The sequence below is a fragment of the Stegostoma tigrinum genome, chromosome 16 (assembly GCF_030684315.1).
Source record: "Stegostoma tigrinum isolate sSteTig4 chromosome 16, sSteTig4.hap1, whole genome shotgun sequence".
Classification (NCBI taxonomy): Eukaryota; Metazoa; Chordata; class Chondrichthyes; order Orectolobiformes; family Stegostomatidae; genus Stegostoma; species Stegostoma tigrinum.
Window position 1 is genome coordinate 13696780 of NC_081369.1, and position 24596 is coordinate 13721375.

Consider the following 24596-nt stretch of genomic DNA (forward strand, 5'->3'; position numbering starts at 1 on the left):
ATACTTTCTTGATGTAGGGCAGTGTGGCCAGTGTCTTAGGGTGTACTGTGTCCTCTTGTTGTTGCCTATTTAGTCAGCCCCCATGGATGAAGTTGCAGGATATCCATTCATAGTTCATAGGTCAACAAACATGTGGAATTGGACCCCATATACAAACTCATACAGAAAAAAACCAGCAATAACACAACTCACCATAATGGACGAGACAGTTTGAATTCCAAGTGGAGCAGAACAACATCACTTCATCAGTGGCCTCACTGCGGATGTCACGTAGCATGGCGATGAAACATACGAATGAAAACAAGCCAACTCAGCAAGTAAGTCAACAGCCTCACCCACAACCCGAGCTGCAGATCCTTCCGAAAACCTTAAAGAATTAGAAGATATTCCACAGACTTATTTTCAAATCTTTTTAACAAACTCTAAGATTTACCTTCTACAAAATATGCCTGCTTGCTGGGAAAATATTATGAATCACAAGATATCCTCACAAAGTCGTCATTCTAATTGTATGAGCCATGACCATTGCTGTTGGGAGGCAATTCTACTAAGGATGGCATCATAACTAAACCAATTACCGTTATACTCAACACCATCTTATTGTTTGTGTTTGAAATACTAGAAATATTCTTAGCTTTAGGGTCATTAGCTCCTCCCAGAAGTGGCTCTGGTGTTTCCTCCTGTGGATTTCATCCTGTTTATTAAGTAGGTAAATAATAAGAAGAGTCAAGCATCAGGGAAAGAAACATATTTATCCTTTTCTCAAAAATAAAACTAAAGCTGTGGTTCTCTCAGATCAGTAGGCAACTTTATTTTGCTTGGACAGGTGAAGGGACAGTAAGCCAAATAAAACGGTAAATTATTCATGAAGTATAGAAACCAATTATTCTCTGTCTTAAAAAAGCAGATTAAAATGAAAAGGCCATTTCCCACATTAAGGCAAACGGGCTTCCTTGTCTACTGTAAAAATTCTGTGATTGAGAAAGAGATAGCAGGAACTGCAGATGCTGGAGAATCTGACATAACAAGGTGTAGAGCTGGATGAACACAGCAGGCCAAGCAGCATCAGAAAGCTGACGTTTTGGGTCTGGACCCTTTTCTGAAGAAGGGTCATGACCAGAAATGTCAGCTTTCCCACTCCACTGGTGCTGCTTGGTCTGCTGTGTTCATCCAGCTCTACACCTTGTTATCTGTGATTGAGAAAGATGCCCAGACCTTGAACTGAATAAGGTCTTCTCTTGGCTGGGACAGAAGTTATACACACACGTATGTATAAAATATTGGCTGTATGTTTAAACTAACTGTGAAGTCTTAATTTCCAGGTTGGTTATTTTGAATTTTACAGTCAAAAACTGCATCTTCCATAATTACAATAGATCAACAGCCATCCACAGAAAGCAGCTTTATCAAAAAGGACTAAAGCCATGCTTAAACAATGATTAAATTATGTGTGATGGAACATGATGACTGATGGATTATTGGAAGCTCCTTGGACATGACCATAGAAACATTTAAACAGTTAAAACCTCTGCAGCCAGACTGAGCTGTTAACAAGTCTGAATTAAGACCATGTTTACTGTCTAATGGTAAAAAAATTTACATCAAAACTTTAACAAAGAAAAAGCTTTATTATCACTGCAGCCTCTACATCACCATTCCACCACGGCTTACTGGAAGTTGGATGGAAATTCCAAACAGGAATGGTAATTTACTTCCCCTTTCCCTGTTCCCATCATTGAGGCTAGAATAACTCGCTACAGACATAGAATATAGAACATAGAACAGTACAGTACAGAACAGGCCCTTCAGCCCACGATGTTGTGCCGACCATTGATCCTCATGTATGCACCCTCAAATTTCTGTGACCATATGCATGTCCAGCAGTCTCTTAAATGTCCCCAATGACCTTGCATCCACAACTGCTGCTGGCAACGCATTCCATGCTCTCACAACTCTCTGTGTAAGGAAAATGTATCCTGTGTGGGGACTTTCCATTCTGTGTTGTTCTCTGGCTTCTGTTTGAGTTTTCTGTTCAGAGGAAATCCTTTACTGATTATCTACTGACCCACAGCAAGGTACTGTGATGTTTACTGCAGGAAGGGTGAAGAAATCTATCCCCGTTACTTCAGTGATTAAAAAAAAATTCCATGAGTGTTCAAGGAATTGACCGAACAAGTTTAAAATAACTTAATGTCTCAAGTACTTTACCCCTCCCCTTTATCTCACAATTTCCTAGGCTAGATCTTTAGCTGACTGATGTTGTATTGCAATGTTCAAAAAACATTCGGAAGAATGGTTAGTGAAAGTCATGGAGATTGAAATAAGATGACTGATCGACAAATGAGAAACAGCAGGGTGTCATCATTCTGACTCACCAATATAACCTTTCAGCTTGCTCACATTAGTAAAATGTTGCTGATTTCAAATTAGGTGGTTGTCTCGGAAATTGAGAAACTTTGAGGAAATGTATTTCATTTCGAGAGCTATGTTTACACTGGGCAGCTTCATACCAGGGCATGGTACTCTTTGGACTAAATGCAGGTAAATGGGATTAGTGATGGTGGTGTTTGTTGGTCATCACAGACATGCTGGGCTGAAAGGCCTGTTTCTATGCTGTATGACTCCATAGCACTAGGCACAGAGAGGTAACACCAATGAATGGCAATGACAGTGAATGGGTACAACTTCCAAATTCAGTTCAATAACTCATAAGATGCTGCAACAGATTTGGGATTATAATCCGTTTACAGGGGAATTGTACCATAATGGCATGGATGAGTTTAGAAGGACAGGTTTGAAGATGTCAGAGTCTAGGATTTAGATGAATTGGTGGAGGAATGTTTTGAGTAGTAGTAAGACATTCAGTTTAAGGGGCCATCTGTTGTAGCACTGTGTTCTGCATTCAACCTGTACTGAGTTGAGTCAGACTGCTCTGGTCACTATTGTAGGAGTGTTTGAGATGTTGAAGCATTTAGATGGAGTACATGAAGAGAATCTGTTTTCCATGACTGGAAAGGATCAGTGAACAGAGGGCACAGATTTAACGTGCTTGGAGAAAAAACAGGAATGACAAGACAGCAATCGATTTTACTCAATGCCTGGCTGAGTTTTGAAATTAATGATCTGATGGAGAGGGGTTTATGCCTTCAAGGGGAATTGGGATAAATCGAATTATGCACAAGAAGGTCAACAGGTAGGGACAAACAGATTGAGCAAGAAATCACACCATAGGTCCTTCATTTAATCTGGAAAATGCATCGATCTGCACTGAACAGTCATCTTAATACGGGTAAAAATGATAGAGATATAGCAGGAACTGTTTCCCTCATTTGTGACTCCTGAAGATATGAGTATCATGATAACGGGGCAGAACCCCAAATTACTTCTACATTGTAATTCCAACATGTGATTTTTAAAAGAGAGCTGATAAAACCGAACATGAATGTAACTTAAATGGCTGCCTGGGAAGAAAGAGACCCATGAGATTTCACATGTACAGATGCAAAGGGAAATTGAAACTATATCCATCAACAGGAATGGAGCTTCAAGCAGAGCAGACCGGACTTCCATGTTTTGTGACTATAAAGGTAATGAGGAGCTGACAATGAAGAGGTTGTTCACCAGCAAGCAAGCCCATCTTCTTCCTTTTTATGACAACTGTTCATTGGGCAGCTGCTGGGCATCTGCAGTGAAAAACAGGGCAAGGGTCTGGGGAGAGCATTTTTAAAAAATCTGCCAGTAGGAGGCAGGAGTACAGTTAGTACAGTCACATTGAATGAAGTTTCCATTTCGTATCAGCGGGATGTTGATCAGGATCTCACACAACACTAAAGTTTAGGAAATTACACATGAGGTTTCAGACTGTTGGCTTCTCTGATACTGTAAATGTAAATTTTCTGCCTGACTGCACCTTTCCTGCTCCCTGGGAAAACTCCGCATAGGCCAGGTGGCTTAGGAAAGTCATCCTCATCCCATGAAGCTCTTTATCTTGTTGTCCTTTATACCAGTCAGCTTTTGCCTTTTAGCTATACAACAATTTGTATTGCATTCTTCAAAGCCGAGGCAACGGTAACAAAACTGATGGTGGCAATTGGGACATAACACATCTGGGCAGCCACTCAGACAGTGTTGTGTTAATGTCTCACATTTGGGGCAGGCCCGCACTTTGGGGCACCCGTACACTTCACTACGTTTCTGCTTGATCGTGCCACAGCTCAGAAGCAGAGCGGTCAGGCTGCAGGATTTATTACCACAGCTATCACTCTGTCCGTCAGCATTCTTCCACTCCCTCAGACACTCCCAGCAAAACTGAAAGGATTTGTCCGATTTCTCGGAGCAAGGCAGACACTGAACAGACAGCATCTCCGGATCCATCCTCTGCACGTACAGACTGCAGCTTGGACACTGAGGAACAAAAGGAGAATTTGTGACATAAATGTCTATATTTATAGTAGGAATGTAAATCATAGGAATATGACATTAGACATAAAAATAGAGAATGCTATCATTGACATTTTCTCTTGTTATTCCACATTAGCCCATTGATCTAGTCTCTGATTTTGCAATGATTGGTTGCAGATAGCTCTGCCAATCTGTTAATTGTTCATAACATCATTAAAACAGGAGCTGCCTCTTCAGCCATTATAGTTGCTCCAACATTCAATTAGATCATGACTGATCTATATCTCAACTTCATTAATCCCATAACCTCTAGAAATGTTTATTAATGAAATTTGATCAATCTCAGTCTTAAACACCCCAACATGCATGGTGTTTTGAAAGAGAATGGAAGCAAATGCTCTGAATTTCTATTCAGATCAAAAGTGTGACATTCTTTAGCACTTCCTGAAACTCTTCTGTTTAAAAGTCAGTATGTTTCATATTGAACTCCTTTGACATATTGTCATTGTTTACTTGATGTTTGCAAACCTGGCCATAATTCAAATATGCTTTATTCGTTCTGTTACTCAGCTGCCTCTCTTTTTACCTCTGAACATTCTATCAGTTTAGTAATTGCTGACAAATTCCATATACACAACTGTTGCTGGCTTTATGCAAATTATCATGGATGGATCTAAATCATTTAACTTCAGCATCCTGGTAATTTAAAACCTGTGTGAGCACATATTTATAAGAAAAGAGAAGACCAGTAAATGGACGTTTATGGAATTTGGTCACAAGTGTCACACAATGAACTCCTTATCTTATTGACTCAGTCTCTCTGACTACTGTGCTCAGCTTTTGCATTGGGAGCTATTTAACTTACACACTGCTCATAGCTCATTGTCCTTTCTTGTTTGATGTGACTGGCCAATGAGAGGGCCTGGCCATGAGTGATTCCCACTGAATATGACCAGTTTACTCTAAGTGAGTAAATCACTCTAAGTGATTCAGAGAAAACCCGAATAGAATTTTGAGAATGAAATGTGGATCCAATAAGACCACAAAACAGTGGGGCAGAACAGGCCATTTTGCCTGCTGAGTCTGCACTTCCATTCAATGAGATCATTGGCCGATTTAATGATCTTCAACTCCACTTTCCTGCCTTTTCTTCAGAACTCCTCATTCCTTTATGATTACAAACCTGACTATTTTATCCTTGAAGATAGACCTGTTTCCATGCTGTGTTACTCTTTCGGCTCAAACTGGTCCATATGCCCACTCAGCTAGTTCCACTTGCCTGCATTTGGTCTATATCTTCTAAACCCTTCCTATCCATGTGCCTATCCAAATGTTTTTTTAAATGTTGCTATTGTACCTGCCTCAACCACTTCTTCTGACAGCCCTTTCTATACACGCACAACTCTCTGCATGAAGAAGTTGCCCCTCAAGTCCTTCTTAATCTTTCCCCTCAGCAAGAATAGAGGAGCTGAATATTATTTAAATGGAGAATGACTGCAGGAGTACAGAACAGAACAGCCAGTTCTGATGAAGGATCCCAACTGGGAACATCAACTTTCCTGCTCATCTGATGCTTCCTGGCCTGCTGTATTCCTCTGGCTCCAGCATCTACAGCCTCACATCAATGGTAGGTAGGTTAATGGAGAGGATACTGAGGGACAGGATCAACCAACATTTGGATAATCAAGGTCTGATTCGTGATAGTCAGCATGGATCTGTGCATGGGAAGTCATGTCTGACAAATCTTTTAGAGTTTTTTGAAGAGGTAACCAGTAGGATGCATGAGGGTAAGGAAGTGGATGTTGTATATATGGATTTTAGTAAGGCCTTTGATAAGGTCCCGCATGGCAGGCTAGTCATGAAAGTTAGCCGCATGAGTTCCAAGGAGCGCTAGCTAATTGGATTCAAAATTGGCTCGATGGTAAGAAGCCGGTGTAACGTAGGCTGTAAGCCAAAGCATTTCACAAGCTGGCTCAGTTAACTTCAACAAGCAAGCCAAAAGACATCAGCATTTTGACTCAAATGTTTGTTAATGCACTCGGTTTGATTACAAAGAAATCACTCAGTTCTAGATCACTTATGAGAAAAAGCACAAATCAAAACCCAACACCCTCAGGTTACCTTTTTGTACGACTTTGCTTTGGGTTTCATTATGCTGTGGAGCTGTGCCTCATACGACCTGCATTCCTCCTGCGTCAACTGTGCAATTTTCCGCACTTCCTGCCAGGGCCACTCCTGTGCACACTTGGGGCAATTAAACGTGAAACCACCCTACAAGACAACCAATTGCTGTGATCAAACCGCTGCGCTCCATCATTCCCAGCTCAGAGTCCCCAAATGGTCAGAAATGGAAAGCTACCAGGTCAGTAGAGTCATGTGACAACCTGTGTGGGCATCACTTACAAGGAGAGACAAGTAAAAGTAGGATAATGTGCAGTCTTCAGGCAAATCAGAGTTCACCTTTTTGAAATAAATCCAGCTGCTAGAAATACATACATTTATGTGAGAAGCGGGAGTATGGAACTGTATGGACTTTACTGTGTCAAAGGGAGACCTATCATACGATTTCCTGGGAAATGAAACGTTTAAAGGTCAAGGAGAAGGTGATTTACCCACTGTTTACAAAAGCCAACTGGCTGTGGAAATGGTGTCCTGCGAAGCTTTTGAGAAGAGTCAAGAGATGAGATTTCCAGCTTAACTGTTAGGCAAACAGATTTAGAAAAAGCAAATAAAAGCAATGTACTGCTGTCCCGAAACACAGATGCTCCGACCAAGAGTTAGATTGAACTAAAACATTAATTGTGTTTCTCCCACAGACACTAGAATCTAATGGAGCCATTCATGTAATTTACATGTCAAATACACAAAGATAAAATCAGGTTGTGTAATTTAATTGAGTTCAAAATTCTTACATGAAACGGTAAGATACAGGAGCTAAATTTGGCCATTTGACCCATCGAGTCTGCTCCACCATTCAACCACGGCTGATATGATTCTCACCCCATTCTCCCCATAACCTTTGACCCCCTTACTAATCAAGAACCTATCTATCTCTGTCTTAATTACACAGAATGACTTGGCCTCCACATCCTTCTGAGACAATGAGTTTCATAGTTTCACCACTCTGGCTGAAGAAGTTCCTCCTTATCTCAGTTATTAAACAAAGGCAAGCTCACACATAACATATTTCCTGTCACAGTCATTTTCTGTTTGTAAGAGTAATTTGGGATCGCTTATCTTTAGTAGGACAGTTGGAGAAATGTTTATTTGAAAGAAGGATGAATTAACCTTCAGATAAACACCTCCCTTTGCATAACTTTATTCCTGTAACTAGTGTATGTTTGCAGTAATGTTGCACTGATTAAAGTTGTCCTGTAGCTGACTAGGAGCTCAATAGGTTAGAAGCATAAGACCAGGAGTAGGCTATTCAACCCTTCTGCCATCATAGATCTTGGCTGATCATCTAATTTGACACCTTACTCCCATGCCACACTCATATCCATAGCTGTAATTAGTAAGTAGAAATCTATCAGATTTTGCTTTGAACATGCTTAATGACAGATCCTCCAGGTTAGAGAATTCCAAAGACTCCCTCTGAGTGAAGAGGTTTCTCCTCAACTCACTCCTGAATGGTTTGCCTTTTATTTGAATACGTATCCCCCGATTTTAGACCTCACAGCCAATAAAACATTCTTTCTACGTTTACTCTGTCTCTCCCTTTAAGAATTTCATAAGTTTCTAAGAGATCACTGTACTGATTGTAACAAGGTCAGCCTTATAGAATATGAGTTCCCTGATTGGGGCTGTTAATCTGGTCCAATCAGGGAGTCCTGGCTGACACTTATAAAATAGGAGCGTCAAATATTGTGCTCACTCTGAGTGCTGGCACTGAGGGAGCTGGGTCAATGTCCAGGACTCTCCACGTGTAAATAAAGGATAACTTGGTGACAGAATACCGGTCTCTGTGGAGTTAATTCAATCACCTCTCATTTTTCTAAATTTCAGAGAATATAGTGCCTGTCTCCTCGTAGGACAGTCCCACAGTCTCAGAAATCAGTCTGGTGAAACTTTGCTGCATGCATTGATCATCAAATTTATCTCTCCTTCAGCAAAGGGACCAGAACTGCATACAATACTTCAGTTTCAGTATCACCAGCGTTCTATACAATTGAAGCAATGACAGAAGTGGATATCTCCTTAGCCCTTGTTGTTAATGTCATTTGCCAGTACTCCTTCAACAGACCAATATTGGAAAAGAATGAGGCACTGCCAATCCTGTTGATACCAAATATGGAATTGGGCACCACTCTGTTTTTGTGACTGCATGTACCTTGCTATTTTCCATACAGAATTCAGTTGATCCATCTGGTTCGGGAACCAGTGCTACTGGTGGACTCCACTTACTTTGACAGGGCTAAATCACATGATTTTCCAAAATGTATTGAATCTCTTTTCCAGCTGAGCTGGTTTTCCTGGACTCAACTGATGCTGTTCTATCGGTCCTAACTCTCCTACATCTGCATCATGTCTAATTAACGTATTACATCCTGGTGTCCTGAGTAGTCTCACTAGAACATCTCACTGCCCCTCCTTTAAATATGAGAACACAGTGTCTTAATCTCTCAGTATTTCTGTGGTAGCTGATTGAATCATTGGAAGTTCGTTTTGAAAACTGTCTGAAGCTTACTTTATTCTTATTGTCTATCATCCTTTACTATGTGTGATACACATATTCCTCTTTAAATTCATCCCGAGATTGTACCTTTTCAGCATGTTTTTTTGCAGACCTCATTCTTCTGGCTACTATCAGGAGGAGCTATCAGGTCGATCACTTTACTAAACATCCTAACTACCTTGAATGGACCAATAACTTTCACTTTCAAAGGTTCACCTTGCAAAAACAACACAACACAACAATGCTTCATTTTTCACTTAAAATGATCTAGTTAAATGACATTTTCTACCCATTTTTTCATTTTTGCTCGTGATACTTTTAAATGCTTTTGTGCAACTCTAGATACTCTTGTGAGACTTTCTCGAACATTTAACATTGAGGATATGTTTGTTTGTTTCAGAACTTCTCTCTAATCAAATTTAATTGTCCTCTAATCTCATGGCCAAAAATCAGTTCAAATGGACTAAATCAGTAACTTGCTTTGGGGATCCCTGGTAAAAAATAGTATAAAAAAACTAATTTCTTGTCTCAATACTGTAAGTATTCATGGCAGAGATGGTTGGAACTGCAGATGCTGGAGAATCTGAGATAACAAGGTGCAGAGCTGGATGAACACAGCAGCCAAGCAGCATCAAAGGAAGAAGAAGGGTCTGAGCCCGAAACATCAGCCTTCCTGCTCCTCTGATGCTGCTTGGCCTGCTGTGTTCATCCAGCTCTGCACCTTGTTATCTCAGTATTCATGGCAGTCTGTTTTAATCATGGTTTTGAGAGTTTGATAACACCTCTCCAAAGCTCTTGTGTTTGCAGTTATCACCAGACTATTGATAAGCCTTAGACAAAGTTAAGATCCTGATCAGATTATATCTCAATTGGTCATCAACACTGAATTAAAACCTGAATTAACCATTCCACTCAGAGATAATGGGAACTGCAGATGCTGGAGAATTCGAGATTACAAAGTGTGGAGCTGGATGAACACAGCAGGCCAAGCAGCATCTTAGGAGCACAAAGGCTGACATTTCTGATGAACGGTCTAGGCCCGAAACGTCAGCTTTTGTGCTCCTAAGATGCTGCTTGGCCTGCTGTGTTCATCCAACTCCACACTTTGATAACCATTCCACTAGTGTTTCAGCTATAATGGTTCCTCAGAGGGATAGCTCTGGAAATGAAATTTTCATATCCATATGTCTAAGGCTACACAGTTTTCACTTCTGGAAGCAGTTCTTCATAAACTACTAATATCCAACTAAATGGCTCTTCAAAACTAGCATGGGCTTTCCTCACAAGTGACATGTATAACATGTTCTACAGAACTATGCTATGTCTTTATGAAATCTTGCCCACGTATTACTACATGCCCTGCCATAGGAACTTCACATGCTATCTGGGTGGTGCCACTGATTGTTGAACAATTATCCTTTCTTCATCTCTAGCTTAGTGAGAATGTCTCCACTTCTTCAGCAGAACTGTGCTTTAAACTCAATAACACCCTGGAAATTCTTTAGGCTCAGAATGAGTGTGAGCTGTTTTTGATAACTTACTTAACTCTGGATCTGCTTCTTGAGTCCCACTCATGAAGACATGTCAAATACCTCTTCTGCATTGTCTACATTCATAAATACAACTTTGTTTACAGCTAACATCTCCTTGCTGTACTACTGTGTTTTCTGGTAGTGGACTTTGTTTAGCCATTGCTATGATCAGCACAGATGTTGGAAAAACAGCTGGAACCTGTTTTTTCAACTTTCCATCTCTTTAGCTTCAAAGAAACTTTTCCTGATTATCAGCAAAGGTATAACTTTCAATCCCGCTAAACCATTCTCCAGAAGTAAATCAACTCCATCTACAGGCAATTTCTTAACTACCTTTAATCAGACAACATGTCACTCTCCAATGGAATGAGACATATTGGCCACCTATTTCATTTACTAACACTTTGGCTTTCATTGATTTCACTGGAGGGAAAGTTAATCCAATAAAAGAGCTTGAATAGCTCCTGTATTCCTTGCCAGAGCTATTAGCTTTGCTGCCTCATTTGAAGAATAGGACGTTTTATTCCCTTTAGATAAAAACCCTGTTATACCTCTCATTTACCCTATGTACCACTTCATCCATAGCAATGTTTACTTCCCATCTCTTACTTGAAGTCACAGCTACATTTTGAACTGCAACATTTACTTTTGAGTTCCCTTTCTGGACTCATTCCATCTGCTCCAATAAGTCCCATCGTTTTCCCCTGAAACTTCCAGCATTCTAAATGAATGTGTCGCACCGTGTTACAATGGGAAAACTTCAGCCTTTGATTTTCACTTCACCCTCAATTTTTTCCTTTCTGATCTGAGGAGATTTTGGTGCACAGCTGACTATCCATTCTTTACCCTGACTCATTGCTTTTCTTTCACCTAACCACTCTCTGTCCATTTTGAATTTATGAGAGTGGCAGAAGAAAGATTTAGTTTTGTTGATCAGCTCGTAATTGTCAGCCATTATTGCTGCCTATCTAGCAGTTACGATCCTTTAGTCCTCAACATTACAGACAGTAGAGAATGTTTATATCCTACCAAGAGAATAATCTCCCTAAGAACTATATACATGATTTCATCTCCTAATGATCTTATATACCTGTCAAAATTCCTTTGCTAGGCTCATTGTAGTTTTACCCCCACTGTTTCCTTAAATTTTGAAGCCTTAGCCTATCTAGCTCAGGCACTAATTGATTTCCACATAACTAATAGCTTAGTTTTACAGCAATCCTATATGTATGACCTCCTCTGACAGTGGAGAATCTATTTCTTGTGCTTTACCTGTGAGCATACCCTGCAAAGGCATTGTCCAGGCACCCTTTGGATAATTCATCTGTCTCACTATTTTCTCAAAGGATATAAAGAATCCCTCAATAGGCAGGGCCTACAAAACACAATCATTTCCTTACTGGACGTTCAATTATAACTTCGATTCTCTTCATCAGACCCTGCATCAGTGCCTGAATTGTCCTTTTTTACACACATCATTCTGAGCTGATATTCATTCTCTCTGTCTTTCTCTCCATCCCTTGTCATTCATTTCTTTTCCTTCGCAATTCTAACATTCAACATTACCACTGCCTCCCCAGTATAAATTACACATAAGGGGAGATGGGTTTAGATGTCTACTTTTCTCATTTTCATTTCCTTGTAATTTTCTTTCTTTTGGAATACCGTCTCCAGCTTTTTTAATTTCAAGTTGCTTTAATTTCTCCTCATGTTCAAATGCTTCAACCATAATTGGATTTCACCCAATTCCAGCGTTTCACTGTCTAGGGTGTGAGGTCCCTCTTATATTTCTGGTTGCCCCAAATGCCATGCTACTACTTCGATTATGTCCACTTTCTTAGCTTAGCAGACAAAGCTACCCCCAAATTACATGCCATTTCAAATAGTCTGGTTTTCGTCACTTCACTTAACAGTGCCAAGGACAACTCTGCCAACATGGCCATTTCCAGTTCAATTTCTTAACTGGAGTATGGAACATGATGTTTTCTTTATTTTTATAATTTACTGATACCACATCTAAATCTTTGAGGTCTCTTTCTCAATATAAGACAGCCGTGAGTCCCTCATCTCCTGTTATGCTGCACTTGGGAATGTACACTGACTCTGAGCCCCACTACTCCTGGGTCACCATAAAAGATAATGACCTAATCAAAGCGCATAAAGTCTCCAGTTTACTTTCTGTTGGAATCAAGTGAAAATGAAACGTCGATCAAGTTCATGTACTTAATAAAGACAACTATTTATTACAAGTAAGTACATTCTAATCACAATTAAACATCATGAATTATCACAATCTGGTTCTTATTGTTAAAACTTTAAGCTCATTTTAAAACACCCCACACACATACAGGCTGACATAGACAAACAATAAAGCCATTGAGTTTATGGGTAGATGAAAAAATAGGAAACAGTTTACTAGCACCAGACTAGTGGTTCACTGAGATAACCGGTCTGGTTTATCAGGAGTTTCCGCTCCTTGAACTCCTTTTACCAGGTCTTTTTTTCATTTCTTCATAGCAAGCCCAGAGCAACTGGTACACTGACTGTAAAGTCTCTTGTTCCCTATCAGTGGTCCTCCTCAGGTCGCTGGCTATTTTCCCCATTTGTGAATGAGAAAGCATAATATATGACACAATACTTGGCTCCTTCATCCTCTAAAAACCTCTAATCTCTTCTATACTTTGATAAATTACTCCAGGGCCATAATGGTGACTTATATGGATGCGGAAACTGGTATAATCATTAAATTTAATTATTTTCCTTTTATCATCCACTTCCTCCACAATAAGAGACCCACCTTGGAGCTGCAAATGCAAATATCCAGCACTGGAGAATAATTGTGAACTCACCTCATCTAGAAGTGCCTTACACCATTGCTTCAGGCCACTGGACTTTACCACATGGCCACAAGATGTTTCATGATCTCCTACAAAAGACAACAGGCAGAGGTTGAGTTTGCAATTAATTCAAGCATCCAGATTTGAGGGGCTGAAGGGTTATGTAAAGCTTTGTCATTCCCATTGCAAATTCAGGAATGCAATGCGGATTGCCTGGATTGACTTCTGACTCCATATGGGAGGGCCACTGCAAACAGGAGGAAGCTGACAAAATGTGCAAATTTGAGAAAAATGTATGTGCACAATGGCAGGAAGAACCTAACACTGAAGCATTTTCCCCCCCCTATTCCTGTGTGGAATGTGGGTGTAACCGACAAGATGGCATGTATTGCTCATCCCACCTTGCCCCCCCCCCCCAGAACAGAGTGGCTTCCTCGGCCGTTTCAGAGGGCAGTTAAGAGTCAAACACATTGATGTGCATCTGGACTCATGTGGAAACTAGACCAAGTAAGGGTGGCAGATTTCTTTCCCTTAAAGAATATCAGTGAACTAGCTAAGTTTTCGCATCTGTTGTTTTGCTGTGGTCATTAGTTCAGCTTCTAATTCAGATTTTATTAAATTCAGATTTCACCATCTGCTTCAGTGGGATGTAAAATTACGTTTGTGGATTTCTAATCCAGTGATACTACCATTATCCCACTGCACTGCCCACCCCCCACCCCCTGCTCAGTTTAAACGTTTACACACAAGAGGAAATGAGTGGTAGAGGTACAGGAAGAATGGATTATATGCAGCAAGAGATGAAATTGAAAGAAACACAGGTATTAAGTGACTTAATGCTCATGGCATGCCCTACCAACGCAAAGTAGAAAGCAGTAAAGCCAGAGAGATTGCTAAACCTTGCAGAAATATACTAAAGACCAAGCCAAAATGTTTTGATGACACTGTGCAGTTCTAGTTGTCAAGACCTGAGAGATATTCAAGAGGTTGAGAGGTGACCTTATAGAAGTTTATAAAATTATGATGGGTATAGATAAGGTGAATGGCAGGTGTCTTTTCTCTAAGGCAGGTGACTTCAAGACAATGGGGCATACTTTTAAAGTGAGAGGAGAAAGATGTAAAAAAGACATGAAGGACAATTGTTTGTTTACACAGAGAGTGGCTTGTGTGTGTGCAATGACCTTCTGGAGGAAGTGGTCGATGCAGGTAATTGCGAGTTGCAATATTTAAAAGACGTTTGGATAACTATATGAATAAGAAATGTTTCGAAGGATACAGGCCAAGTCTCCTTCCTCTTTATTCATTCATGGGATGAGGGTGCTGTTGGCTAGGCCAACATTTATTGCACATCCCTAATTGCCCAGAGGGCAGTTGCGAGTCAACCACAGTGCTAAGGGTCTGGAGTCACATGTAGGCCAGACCAGGTAAGGATGGGAGTTTCTTTCCCTAAAGGACATTAGTGAACCAGATGGGTTGTTCCAATAATCGACAATGGATTCACAGTCATCATTATATTCTTAATTCCAGATATTTACTGAATTCAAATTCCACCATCTGCCATGGTGGGATTCAAGCCCAGGTCCCCAGAAAATTATCTGGTTGTCTGGATTAACAATCCAGCGGATAATACCAGGCCATTGCCTCCCCCAGTGCTGGCAGGTGGGACTAGTTTAGATTGGGATTATGCTCAGTATGGACTAGTTTCACTGAAGGGTCTATTTTCATGCTGAATGAATATATGACTATGACTATATTGCTGGATCTAGGACAGGTAATTAGCAATGAGGCTGGCCCCTACTGCCAGGGGTCAAAGGGATGAGAAGAACCTGTAAAATTGTGGTATGTTCAGTTCCTGAGAGGAAGTCTGGGAGATGATCTTAAAGTAGCGGATAAAATGTTTAGCAAATTTAAAATGATAAATTTTGAATGCCAATTTCAAATAAATTGAGTCAGGAAATTTGAGTGAGTAAATTTGGAGCTGATCAGAGAAATTTTTGCACAAAAGAGTGACCACTGCTGGGAAAACATTGCCAGACAGAACAGCGGCAGGAAAAACCGAGGAACTCATTTAAGGAGAAACTGAATGCTGCAGTTTAGAGAATTTGGGATCTTCCCAGAAGACTTTATAGATCCGGCAGAGCTGCCCCCAGTGTTGTCAAATATTTGCCTAATACCACCCCATTCAAAGCAACTGAGGTTTTCTGTACAGATGTTGAGATAAATGTGAGGTGTTGCATTTTAGTAAGGCTAACCAGGGCAGGACTTATCCATAGAACATAGAACATTACAGCACAGTACAGGCCCTTCGGCCCTCAATGTTGTGCCGACTTGTCATACCAACCTGAAGCCCATCTAACCTACACTATTCCATGTACGTCCATATGCTTGTCCAATGACGACTTAAATGTACTTAAAGTTGGCGAATCTACTACCGTTGCAGGCAAAGCGTTCCACTCCCTTACTACTCTCTGAGTAAAGAAACTACCTCTGACATCTGTCCTATATCTTTCACCCCTCAATTTAAAGCTATGCCCCCTCGTGCTCGCCGTCACCATCCTAGGAAAAAGGCTCTCCCTATCCACCCTATCTAACCCTCTGATTATTTTATATGTCTCAATTAAGTCACCTCTCAGCCTTCTTCTCTCTAATGAAAACAGCCTCAAGTCCCTCAGCCTTTCCTCGTAAGACCTTCCCTCCATACCAGGCAACATCCTCGTAAATCTCCTCTGCACCCTTTCCAAAGCTTCCACATCCTTCTTATAATGCAATGACTAGAACTGTACGCAATACTCCAAGTGCGGCCGCACCAGAGTTTTGTACAGCTGCAGCATAGTCTCATGGTTCCGGAGCTCGATCCCTCTATTAATAAAAGCTAAAACACTGTATGCCTTCTTAACAACCCTGTCAACCTGGGTGGCAACTTTCAAGGGTCTGTGTACATGGACACTGAGATCTCTCTGCTCATCTACACTACCAAGAATGTTACCATTAGCCCAGTACTTTGCATTCTGGTTACTCCTACCAAAGTTCATCACCTCACACTTGTCTGCATTAAACTCCATTTGCCACCTCTCAGTCCAGCTCTGCAGCTTATCTATGTCTCTGTGTAACCTACAGCATCCTTCTTCGCTATCCACAACTCCACCGACCTTGGTGTCGTCTGCAAATTTACTAACCCATCCTTCTACGCCCTCATCTAGGTCATTTATAAAAATGACAAACAGCAGTGGACCCAACACCGACCCTTGCGGTACACCACTAGTAACTGGTCTCCAGGATGAACATTTCCCATCAACCACCACCTTCTTGTCTTCTTTCAGCAAGCCAATTTCTGACCCAAACTGCTATATCTCCCACAATCCCATTCCTCCGCATTTTGTACAATAGCCTACTGTGGGGAACCTTATCGAATGCCTTGCTGAAATCCATATACACCACATCAACTGGTTTACTCTCATCTCCCTGTTTGGTCACCTTCTCAAAGAACTCCAATAAGGTTTGTGAGGCGCGACCTACCCTTCACAAAACCATGCTGACTATCCCTAATCAAATTATTCTTTTCTAGATGATTATAAATCTTATCTCTTATAACTTTTTCCAACACTTTACCAACAACTGAGGTAAGGCTCACTGGTCTATAATTACCAGGGTTGTCTCTACTCTCCTTCTTGAACAGGGGAACAACATTTGCTATCCTCCAGTCGTCTGGCACTATTCCTGTAGACAATGACGAGTTAAAGATCAATGCCAAAGGCTCGGCAATCTCCTCCCTGGCTTCCCAGAGGATCCTAGGTTAAATCCTATCCGGCCCAGGGGACTTATCTATCTTCACACTCTGTAGGATTTCTAATACCTCTTCCTTGTGAACCTCAATCCCACCTCGTCTAGTAGCCTGTATCTCAGTATTCTCCTCGACAACATTGTTGTTTTCTAGAGTGAATACTGTCGAAAAATATTCATTCAGTGCTTCCCCTATCTCCTCTGACTCCACTCACAGCTTCCCACTACTATCCTTGATTGGCCCTAATCTTACTCTCGTCATTCTTTTATTCCTTAAATACCCATAGAAAGCCTTAGGGTTTACCCTGATCCTATCCACCAGCAACTTCTCATGTCTCCTCCTGGCTCTTCTGAGCTCTCTCTTTAGGTCTTTCCTGGCTACCTCAAGCGCCCTAACTGAGCCTTCACATCTCATCCTAACATAAGCCTTCTTCATCCTCTTGACCAGAGATTCCACTTCCTTCGTAAACCACGGCACCCATGCTCTACAGCTTCCTCCCTGCCTGATAGGTACATACTTATCTAAGACACACAGGAGCTTTTCCTTGAATAGGCTCCACATTTCTAATGTGCCCATCCCCTGCTGTTTTCTTCCCCATCCTATGCTCCCTAAATCTTGCCTAATCTCATCAAAATTGCCTTTCCCCAGCTATAAATCTTGCCCAGTGGAATACACCTATCCCTTTCCATCACTAAAGTAAACATAACAGAATTGTGATCGCTATCACCAAAGTGCTCACCTACTTCCAAATCTGACACCTGGCCGGGCTCCATGCCCAGTACCAAATCTAATGTGGCTTCGCCCCTTGTTGGCCTATCTACATACTGTGTCAGGAAGCCCTCCTGCACACATTGGACAAAAACTGACCGATCTATAGTACTTGAACCATAGTGTTCCCAGTCAATATATGGAAAGCTGAAGTCCCCCATGACAACTACCCTGTCTCTCTCACTCCTGTCGAGAATCATCTTTGCTATCCTTTCCTCTACATATCTGGGACTATTCGGAGGCCTATAGAAAACTCCCAACAGGGTGACCTCTCCTTTCCTGTTTCTAACCTCAGCCCATACCACCTCAGTTGATGAGTCCCCATACATCTTTTCTGCAACTGTTATACTGTCCATGACCAACAATGCCACACCTCACCCTCTTTTACCGTCTTCTCTGCTCTTACTGAAACATCTAAATCCCGGAACCTGCAACAACCATTTCTGTCCCTGCTCTATCCATGTCTCCGAAATGGCCACAATATTGAAGTCCCAGGTACCAACCCATGCTGCAAGTTCTCCCACCTTATTCCGGATGCTCCTGGTGTTGAAGTAGACACACTTCAAACCAACTTCTTGCTTGCCGGTGCCATCTTGCGTCCCTGAAACTTTATTTCGGGCCTTCCCACTCTCAACCTTTTCCATGCTCGAACTGCAATTTTGGTTCCCATCCCCCTGCTGAATTAATTTAAACCCACCCGAATAGCATTAGCAAATTTCGCCCCCAGGATATCGGTACCCCTCTGGTTCAGGTGAAGACCATGCTGCTTGTAGAGGTCCCACCTACCCCAGAAAGAGCCCCAATTATCCAAGAATCCAAAACCCTCCCTCCTGTACCATCCCTGTAGCCACATGTTCAACTCATCTCTCTCCCTATTCCTCGCCTCACTAGCACATGGCACGGGCAACAAACCAGAGACAACAACTCTGTTCACCCTAGCTCCAAGCTTCCACCCTAGCTCCCTGAATTTCTGCCTTAAATCCCCATCTCTCTTCCTACCTATGTCATTGCTGCCAATGTGGACCACAACTTGGGGCTGCTCACCCTCCCCCTTAAGGATCCCAAAAACACGAACAGAGACATCACGCACCCTGGCACCTGGGAGGCAACACACCAACCGTGAGTCTCTCTCGTCCCCACAGAACCTCCGATCTGTCCCCCTAACTATGGAGTCCCCAATGACTACTGCTCTGCTCCTCTTCCCCCTTCCCGTCTGAGCAGCAGGGACAGACTCTGTGCCAGACACCTGTGCCCCACTGCTTTTCCCTGGTAAGTTGTGCTCCCCAACAGTATCCAAAACAGTATACTTATTGTTGAGGGGAATGGCCACAGGGAATCCCTGCTCTGCCTGCCGGTTCCCTTTCCGTCCCCTGACCGTAACCCATCTGCCTTTTTCTTGTACCTGAGGAGTGACTACCTCCCTGTAACTCCTCTCAATAACCCCCTCTGCCTCCCGAATGATCCCAAGTTCCAACTCCCTAACGTGGTTTTCGAGGAGCTGGAGTTGGGTGTACTTCCCGCAGATGTAGTCAGCAGGGACACTAGTGGTGACCCTTACCTCCCATATTCTGCAGGAGGAACATTCAACTGCTCTGACCTCCGTTCCCATTATTCTAAATTCCCAAAGAGACTGTTGAAAAATAAAGAATAAAAGGTAAGCTTTTTAAAGATTCAAAAACAGTGATTCACTGGCTTCCCGACAGGACCCTGGTCCAAGCTCCTGCCGCTGCTGCTGCGGCAACCAGTTAATGGAAGGGCTCTGGGGTGTGTTGCTGAATAAAGAGAGCTTGGGGTACAAGTGCACATTCCCTCACCGATAGAAAGGGTGGTGAAGAAGGCATTTGGAGCACTTAACCTTCATTGGTCAATGAGTATCAGAACTGAGATGTCATTTTGAGGCTGTACAGAATACTGGTGAGGCCACCTTTAGAACATTGCTTTCAATTTTGGTCTCCCTGCTATACAAAAGATGCTGTTAATCTTAAAATATTTCAGAAAAGATTTACAGGGATGGTCATGGGACTGGAGGGTTTGGGTTATATGAAGGAGCTGAACAGATTGGGGCTTTGTTCCCCTGGAGCATCAGAGACTGAGGGGTGACTTTACAAAGGTTTATAAAATCATGAGGGATGTGGATAGGGTGAATAGCCAAGGTCCTTTTCCCAGGTCGGGGAGTCCAATATTAGATGGCACAGGAAGTTTAGGACATCTGGTCGACATAGTTGAGTTGGACCAAAGGGTCTGTTTCTATTACTCCATATAGAGATGGAGAGAGACACAGCCTGGAGGGAGGATGTTGAAGCTGCTCCTGAAGTTGATACATTTACTCATAGAGATTCTACTGCAAAATTTCAGCGCTAAAAGTCATTCCACCAGAATGAATATAATCAGAGCTTTGTATTTCCTCAATAAATAAAGTAGATCCATCTGATGAGACCCTTCGTGACTTAAGGATTGCACATCATGGTCTGGCAAACATTACCAAATTAGTGCATTCTGCTCTCTGTATAAATTCTACAACATATGCTGCCAAGCAAAAAATCTACTTCAATATTTCCAAAAAAATTTACGATGGACTAGGCTGGAAATTAAAATTGAGTCACATCTATTTTGGAAAAGCAAATTATAAAGTAAGTTTTATCAGTACTAATCAGTCAGGGCTGGAATTCAACCAGGCAGGTTCATTTGAGGGACTCAAGAGGGCGTTATATAGTTATTTCAGGAGAAATAAGCCTAGAGGTCACACCACACTAGGTTATAGTTGAACATGTTTATTTGAAATCACAAGCTTTCACAGTGCTGTTCCTTCATCAGGTGACAAAATAACAGTGCTCCAAAAGCTTGTGGTTTCAAATAAACCTGTTGGGCTACAGATAAAACAGTGTGGAGCTGGAGGAACACAGCAGCCAGGTAGCATCAGAAGATCAGAGAAGCTGACGTTTCGGGTCAGAACTTTTCTTCAGAAATTTCTGAAGAAGGGTCCCAACCTGAAACATCAGCTTTCCTGCTCCTCTCATGCTGCCTGGCCTGCTGTGTTCCTCCAGCTCCACACCATGATATCTCTGACTCCAGCGTCGGCAGTTTTTACTATCTCCATTGGATTAGAATCTGGTGTCACGTGATTTTTGATTTTGTCCACCTCGGCCCAACACCGGGCGCCTCCACATCAATAGAAATAATGCTTAGGGTTGGTGCAGATATGATGGGCTAAACGGCCCTCTTCTGCATGATAATAATCATGTAATTCAGTGAATTGAACCAGTATGGGTTTATCTTAATATTGCACTTTTCAAAGGAATATTTGAAAGTCCCAATCCTACAAGTTTAATATATAAATCTGATTGATGATCATTTTACCAAAAGAGCTTGCTGCAAGTCACCTCAACTGGCTATTAAATAGGACTGTCTTTTTTTACAATTTACTTTACCCTCCCCCCACCCCCTCTCTATCACCTCTCAGTCTCAACATTGAATGCAGCACAGCTTCTGGCCAATGCAAGCCCACTGGCTATCACCTGCACCTGGAATTGAACAAACCTGGCTTTTAGTCCTTCCCTGCCACATGGGAGTCAGTGTTTGTGACTGTAGGAAGCTGTTATGAGGAAGGCAAAGATTTATTACAGTATAAATTATCAATGTAAGCAGATAACTCTCATAATGTACAGACACAGCCTTTGGTTGAAAATGAGTCACATAAAAAAACCCCAAAGAACTGTGGATGCCTGAAATCAGAAACAAAGTCAGAAATTGCTGAGAAAACTGTAGCGAGAAAGCACAGTTAACGTTTTGAAATGTTAAACACGTTTTGAAATGTTAACTCTGCTTCCTTTCTACAGGTGTTGCCAGGCCTGCTGAGCTTTTCCCAAAAATTTCTGTTTTTGTTACAGATTTATCATTCCATTTTTGCCCTGTCTTGTCAAAGACAAGTCTACGGAGTATTTCACACCGTACAGGTTACCAACAGCATGCACAAGTTTACAGTAAGGAATTCTGTTCTAAACCTCAGCAGAGTGTTTTTTTTCACCTGTTTCCAAACTTGCCACTGTGCCGAATAGAAATCTTCTATCCATCGCATCATAAACAATGATTTCCATCGTCTCGTATTGCTGCAGAATATATGAATCTGAGCATTTGCTCGGTCATTACTGCTGTAATTTCCCGTAGCTCATCTGCTTTCAGTTTCATTCTGTTGCAATGACCTTTGAGATCAGGACGGCTGGGAAATGGGACTCCCCACAGATGTATGAACTTCAAACTGTTGCCTGATTGTGCAAAATATTCCACTGAGGTCATTAACAAAATAAAATCAACACTTTTTTTTACCCTTGTCAGCACCCAGCCATTAGTGAATACCAATCCAACATATAAAAGACCAGGTTACTAATAACCAGAACTGGCTACAACTGAAGGGATTGAATCAGTTTTGATTAGTTAAGTGTTAAATTTTCAGTCATGTTGTGAAAGCAAATGGGAGCAATAGATATATGAAGGCAGGCTAGCAATAAAGGAACCACACTGTAAAGAGAATCGCAGTAGTCTTAAGTGGAATAAAGTTGATGCTTGTGAAAACAGTGAGAAAACAGCAGATAATGTGAAATGCATGGTGTAATATTTGAATAGAGCTGGAGCTCACCAGAGTTAGTTCACACTTTGTAGTGATAAGACTGGCTTTTCTCACCTACCCATGAAAATAAACGATCACAGACTTCATTGCCAACTCCTCTTATCAATTTGTCAGGTTGCCCAATCATATCTGAACTTTTTAGCAGGACATTCATCACATCCCCAATATTGCCAGTACATTTGAGTGAGTATGTTTCAATGTACCTCCTGTAGCTAGAACAAACAGCTGTACTATGCAGATGTGAATCAGATCCAAAGAATCTGAAAGTGGGCTCAGGGTAGGAAGCCTTGGGTTTGAGAACTTGGAATAAATTGTCAGTTTGTCACACCATTGAATATATCAATTTAGAATGTCTTTAGTTTAGAAGCCACGCAGGTCGAAGGGAGAGCAGGAGAGACAGACCACACAAAGAGATTAGAGCTGCCTGAAGAACAGGTAGGCCAAGATTGTTGGGAAGTGAAGGCCATGCAGGCAGGTGAGGTAATGGTGATACCTGGAGTTAGGTGAGGAAATGGGAGGCAAGGTTTAAACTAGAAACAAACAAGCAGTTTGTGCAGCCCCTTTAGTGCAGAGCTAACTTTTAGGTAATAACTCCCATTATCATCAATTCTTGAAGGCAGCCAAGGGGAGAAAAGAAAGGTGCACAACACACACACACACACACACACACACACACACACACACACACACACACACACACACACACACACACACACACGGAGAGATATTTTCACTTCTGGACTCAGGTAGAGATGTTTGATTCCTGTCTTAAGGGTGTAAAAAGAATGTTTTATTGGACGGAAAAATTCACTCAGATTTGTGAATGAGCTAGAATGGTAATGATGAGGTGCCTTGATTAGAGGAGAAGATAGAAATGTAAGTGTGATTTATTTCAGCACCTGGAATAATCTATTAGGTCATCAATCAATTGAATATATCAATGTAGAATTTCTTTGGGTTACAGTGAAGGCAAATTCAGATAAGAAGAATATTTAAGTTTGGATTTGAGCAATTAAGTTTTTGGGAACCATAGAAAGTAATAAGGAATATCCACAAGCTAGATACGGTCTTTGATAAACTGTAGGTTAAAGCTTTTAAGTCTAAATGGTAATGATTAGAGAATAGTAACAATTTCTGTCAGAGAAAGTAATTAAGCCAAGTAATCTGGAGGTGACTAATACCATTCACAGATAGACAGTAACATCCACATCATCAGGTGTGGTGGAGAGAAGAAATAGAACATTGAAAACAAATTTAAATGTTGGATACAAATCATCAGATAATGAGATACTGAACTCATTTGGTTTGACATTTATGTAGACAGTTAGTAAGTCTTTTGTACACGATTATGCAGTGTTGAAGGTGGCCTGTCACCTCAGTGGGAGGGCATATACAGCAGGAGACTGCAATTCAGAAATCAGTGGGGATCATTAGACTAGCACTAGAGGCAGTGGTTAAAGGACATCAGAAGGAAACATGGTTACCGTCCGATTAGTTAACCATTAGGGCAGATGAAGCAGCGAAGTACACAATCACATTTAAACCTGAGCATTAGGTGGCAGCAATAGTAGCAAGCGGTTTGGAGAAAATAAACATGATACTTCCATGCAGGAATATAGAGGAGGAGTATGATGGAAGAACAAGATGTGATAAAAGGTGCTGATGGCATCAGATGAAGATGGCGCCACCATTCAGAGCCGCCTCATGAAAACATACCATGGAAATGCACACCATAGAAGTGAGGCCAATTTTAGGAGGATGGGCAGATGCTGGTTGTGGCAAGGATTGGGAAGAGAGAAAGCAAGTGACTGTCAGTGATACCTGGTACGTGCCTAGCCTAACCCAGAATGATGAGTGAAAGTCTACATGGCACACCAGCAATGGCCAATGGGGCCATGGAAGCAGCTACAATTAATTTCTCAGGGCCTTTCCCACTGAGTAGGGGAGCAACTTATTCTATGGTCATTATTGGCCAATT

General features: G+C 41.6%; 1 protein-coding gene across 1 annotated transcript; it reads right to left on the minus strand.

Annotated features, from left to right (window-relative positions):
- Nucleotides 1–1719: 1719 nt before the first annotated feature.
- LOC125460012 (probable E3 ubiquitin-protein ligase RNF144A-A) lies at nt 1720–22152 on the minus strand. The gene is made up of 4 exons (XM_048547033.2): nt 22019–22152; nt 13458–13534; nt 6523–6672; nt 1720–4404 (listed from the first exon to the last, which is right to left on the minus strand). Exons 1-4 carry the CDS (start codon nt 22086–22088, stop codon nt 3967–3969), a joined length of 735 nt encoding a protein of 244 aa, XP_048402990.1. The 5' UTR covers nt 22089–22152; the 3' UTR covers nt 1720–3966.
- Between the last annotated feature and the right edge of the window lie 2444 nt (nt 22153–24596).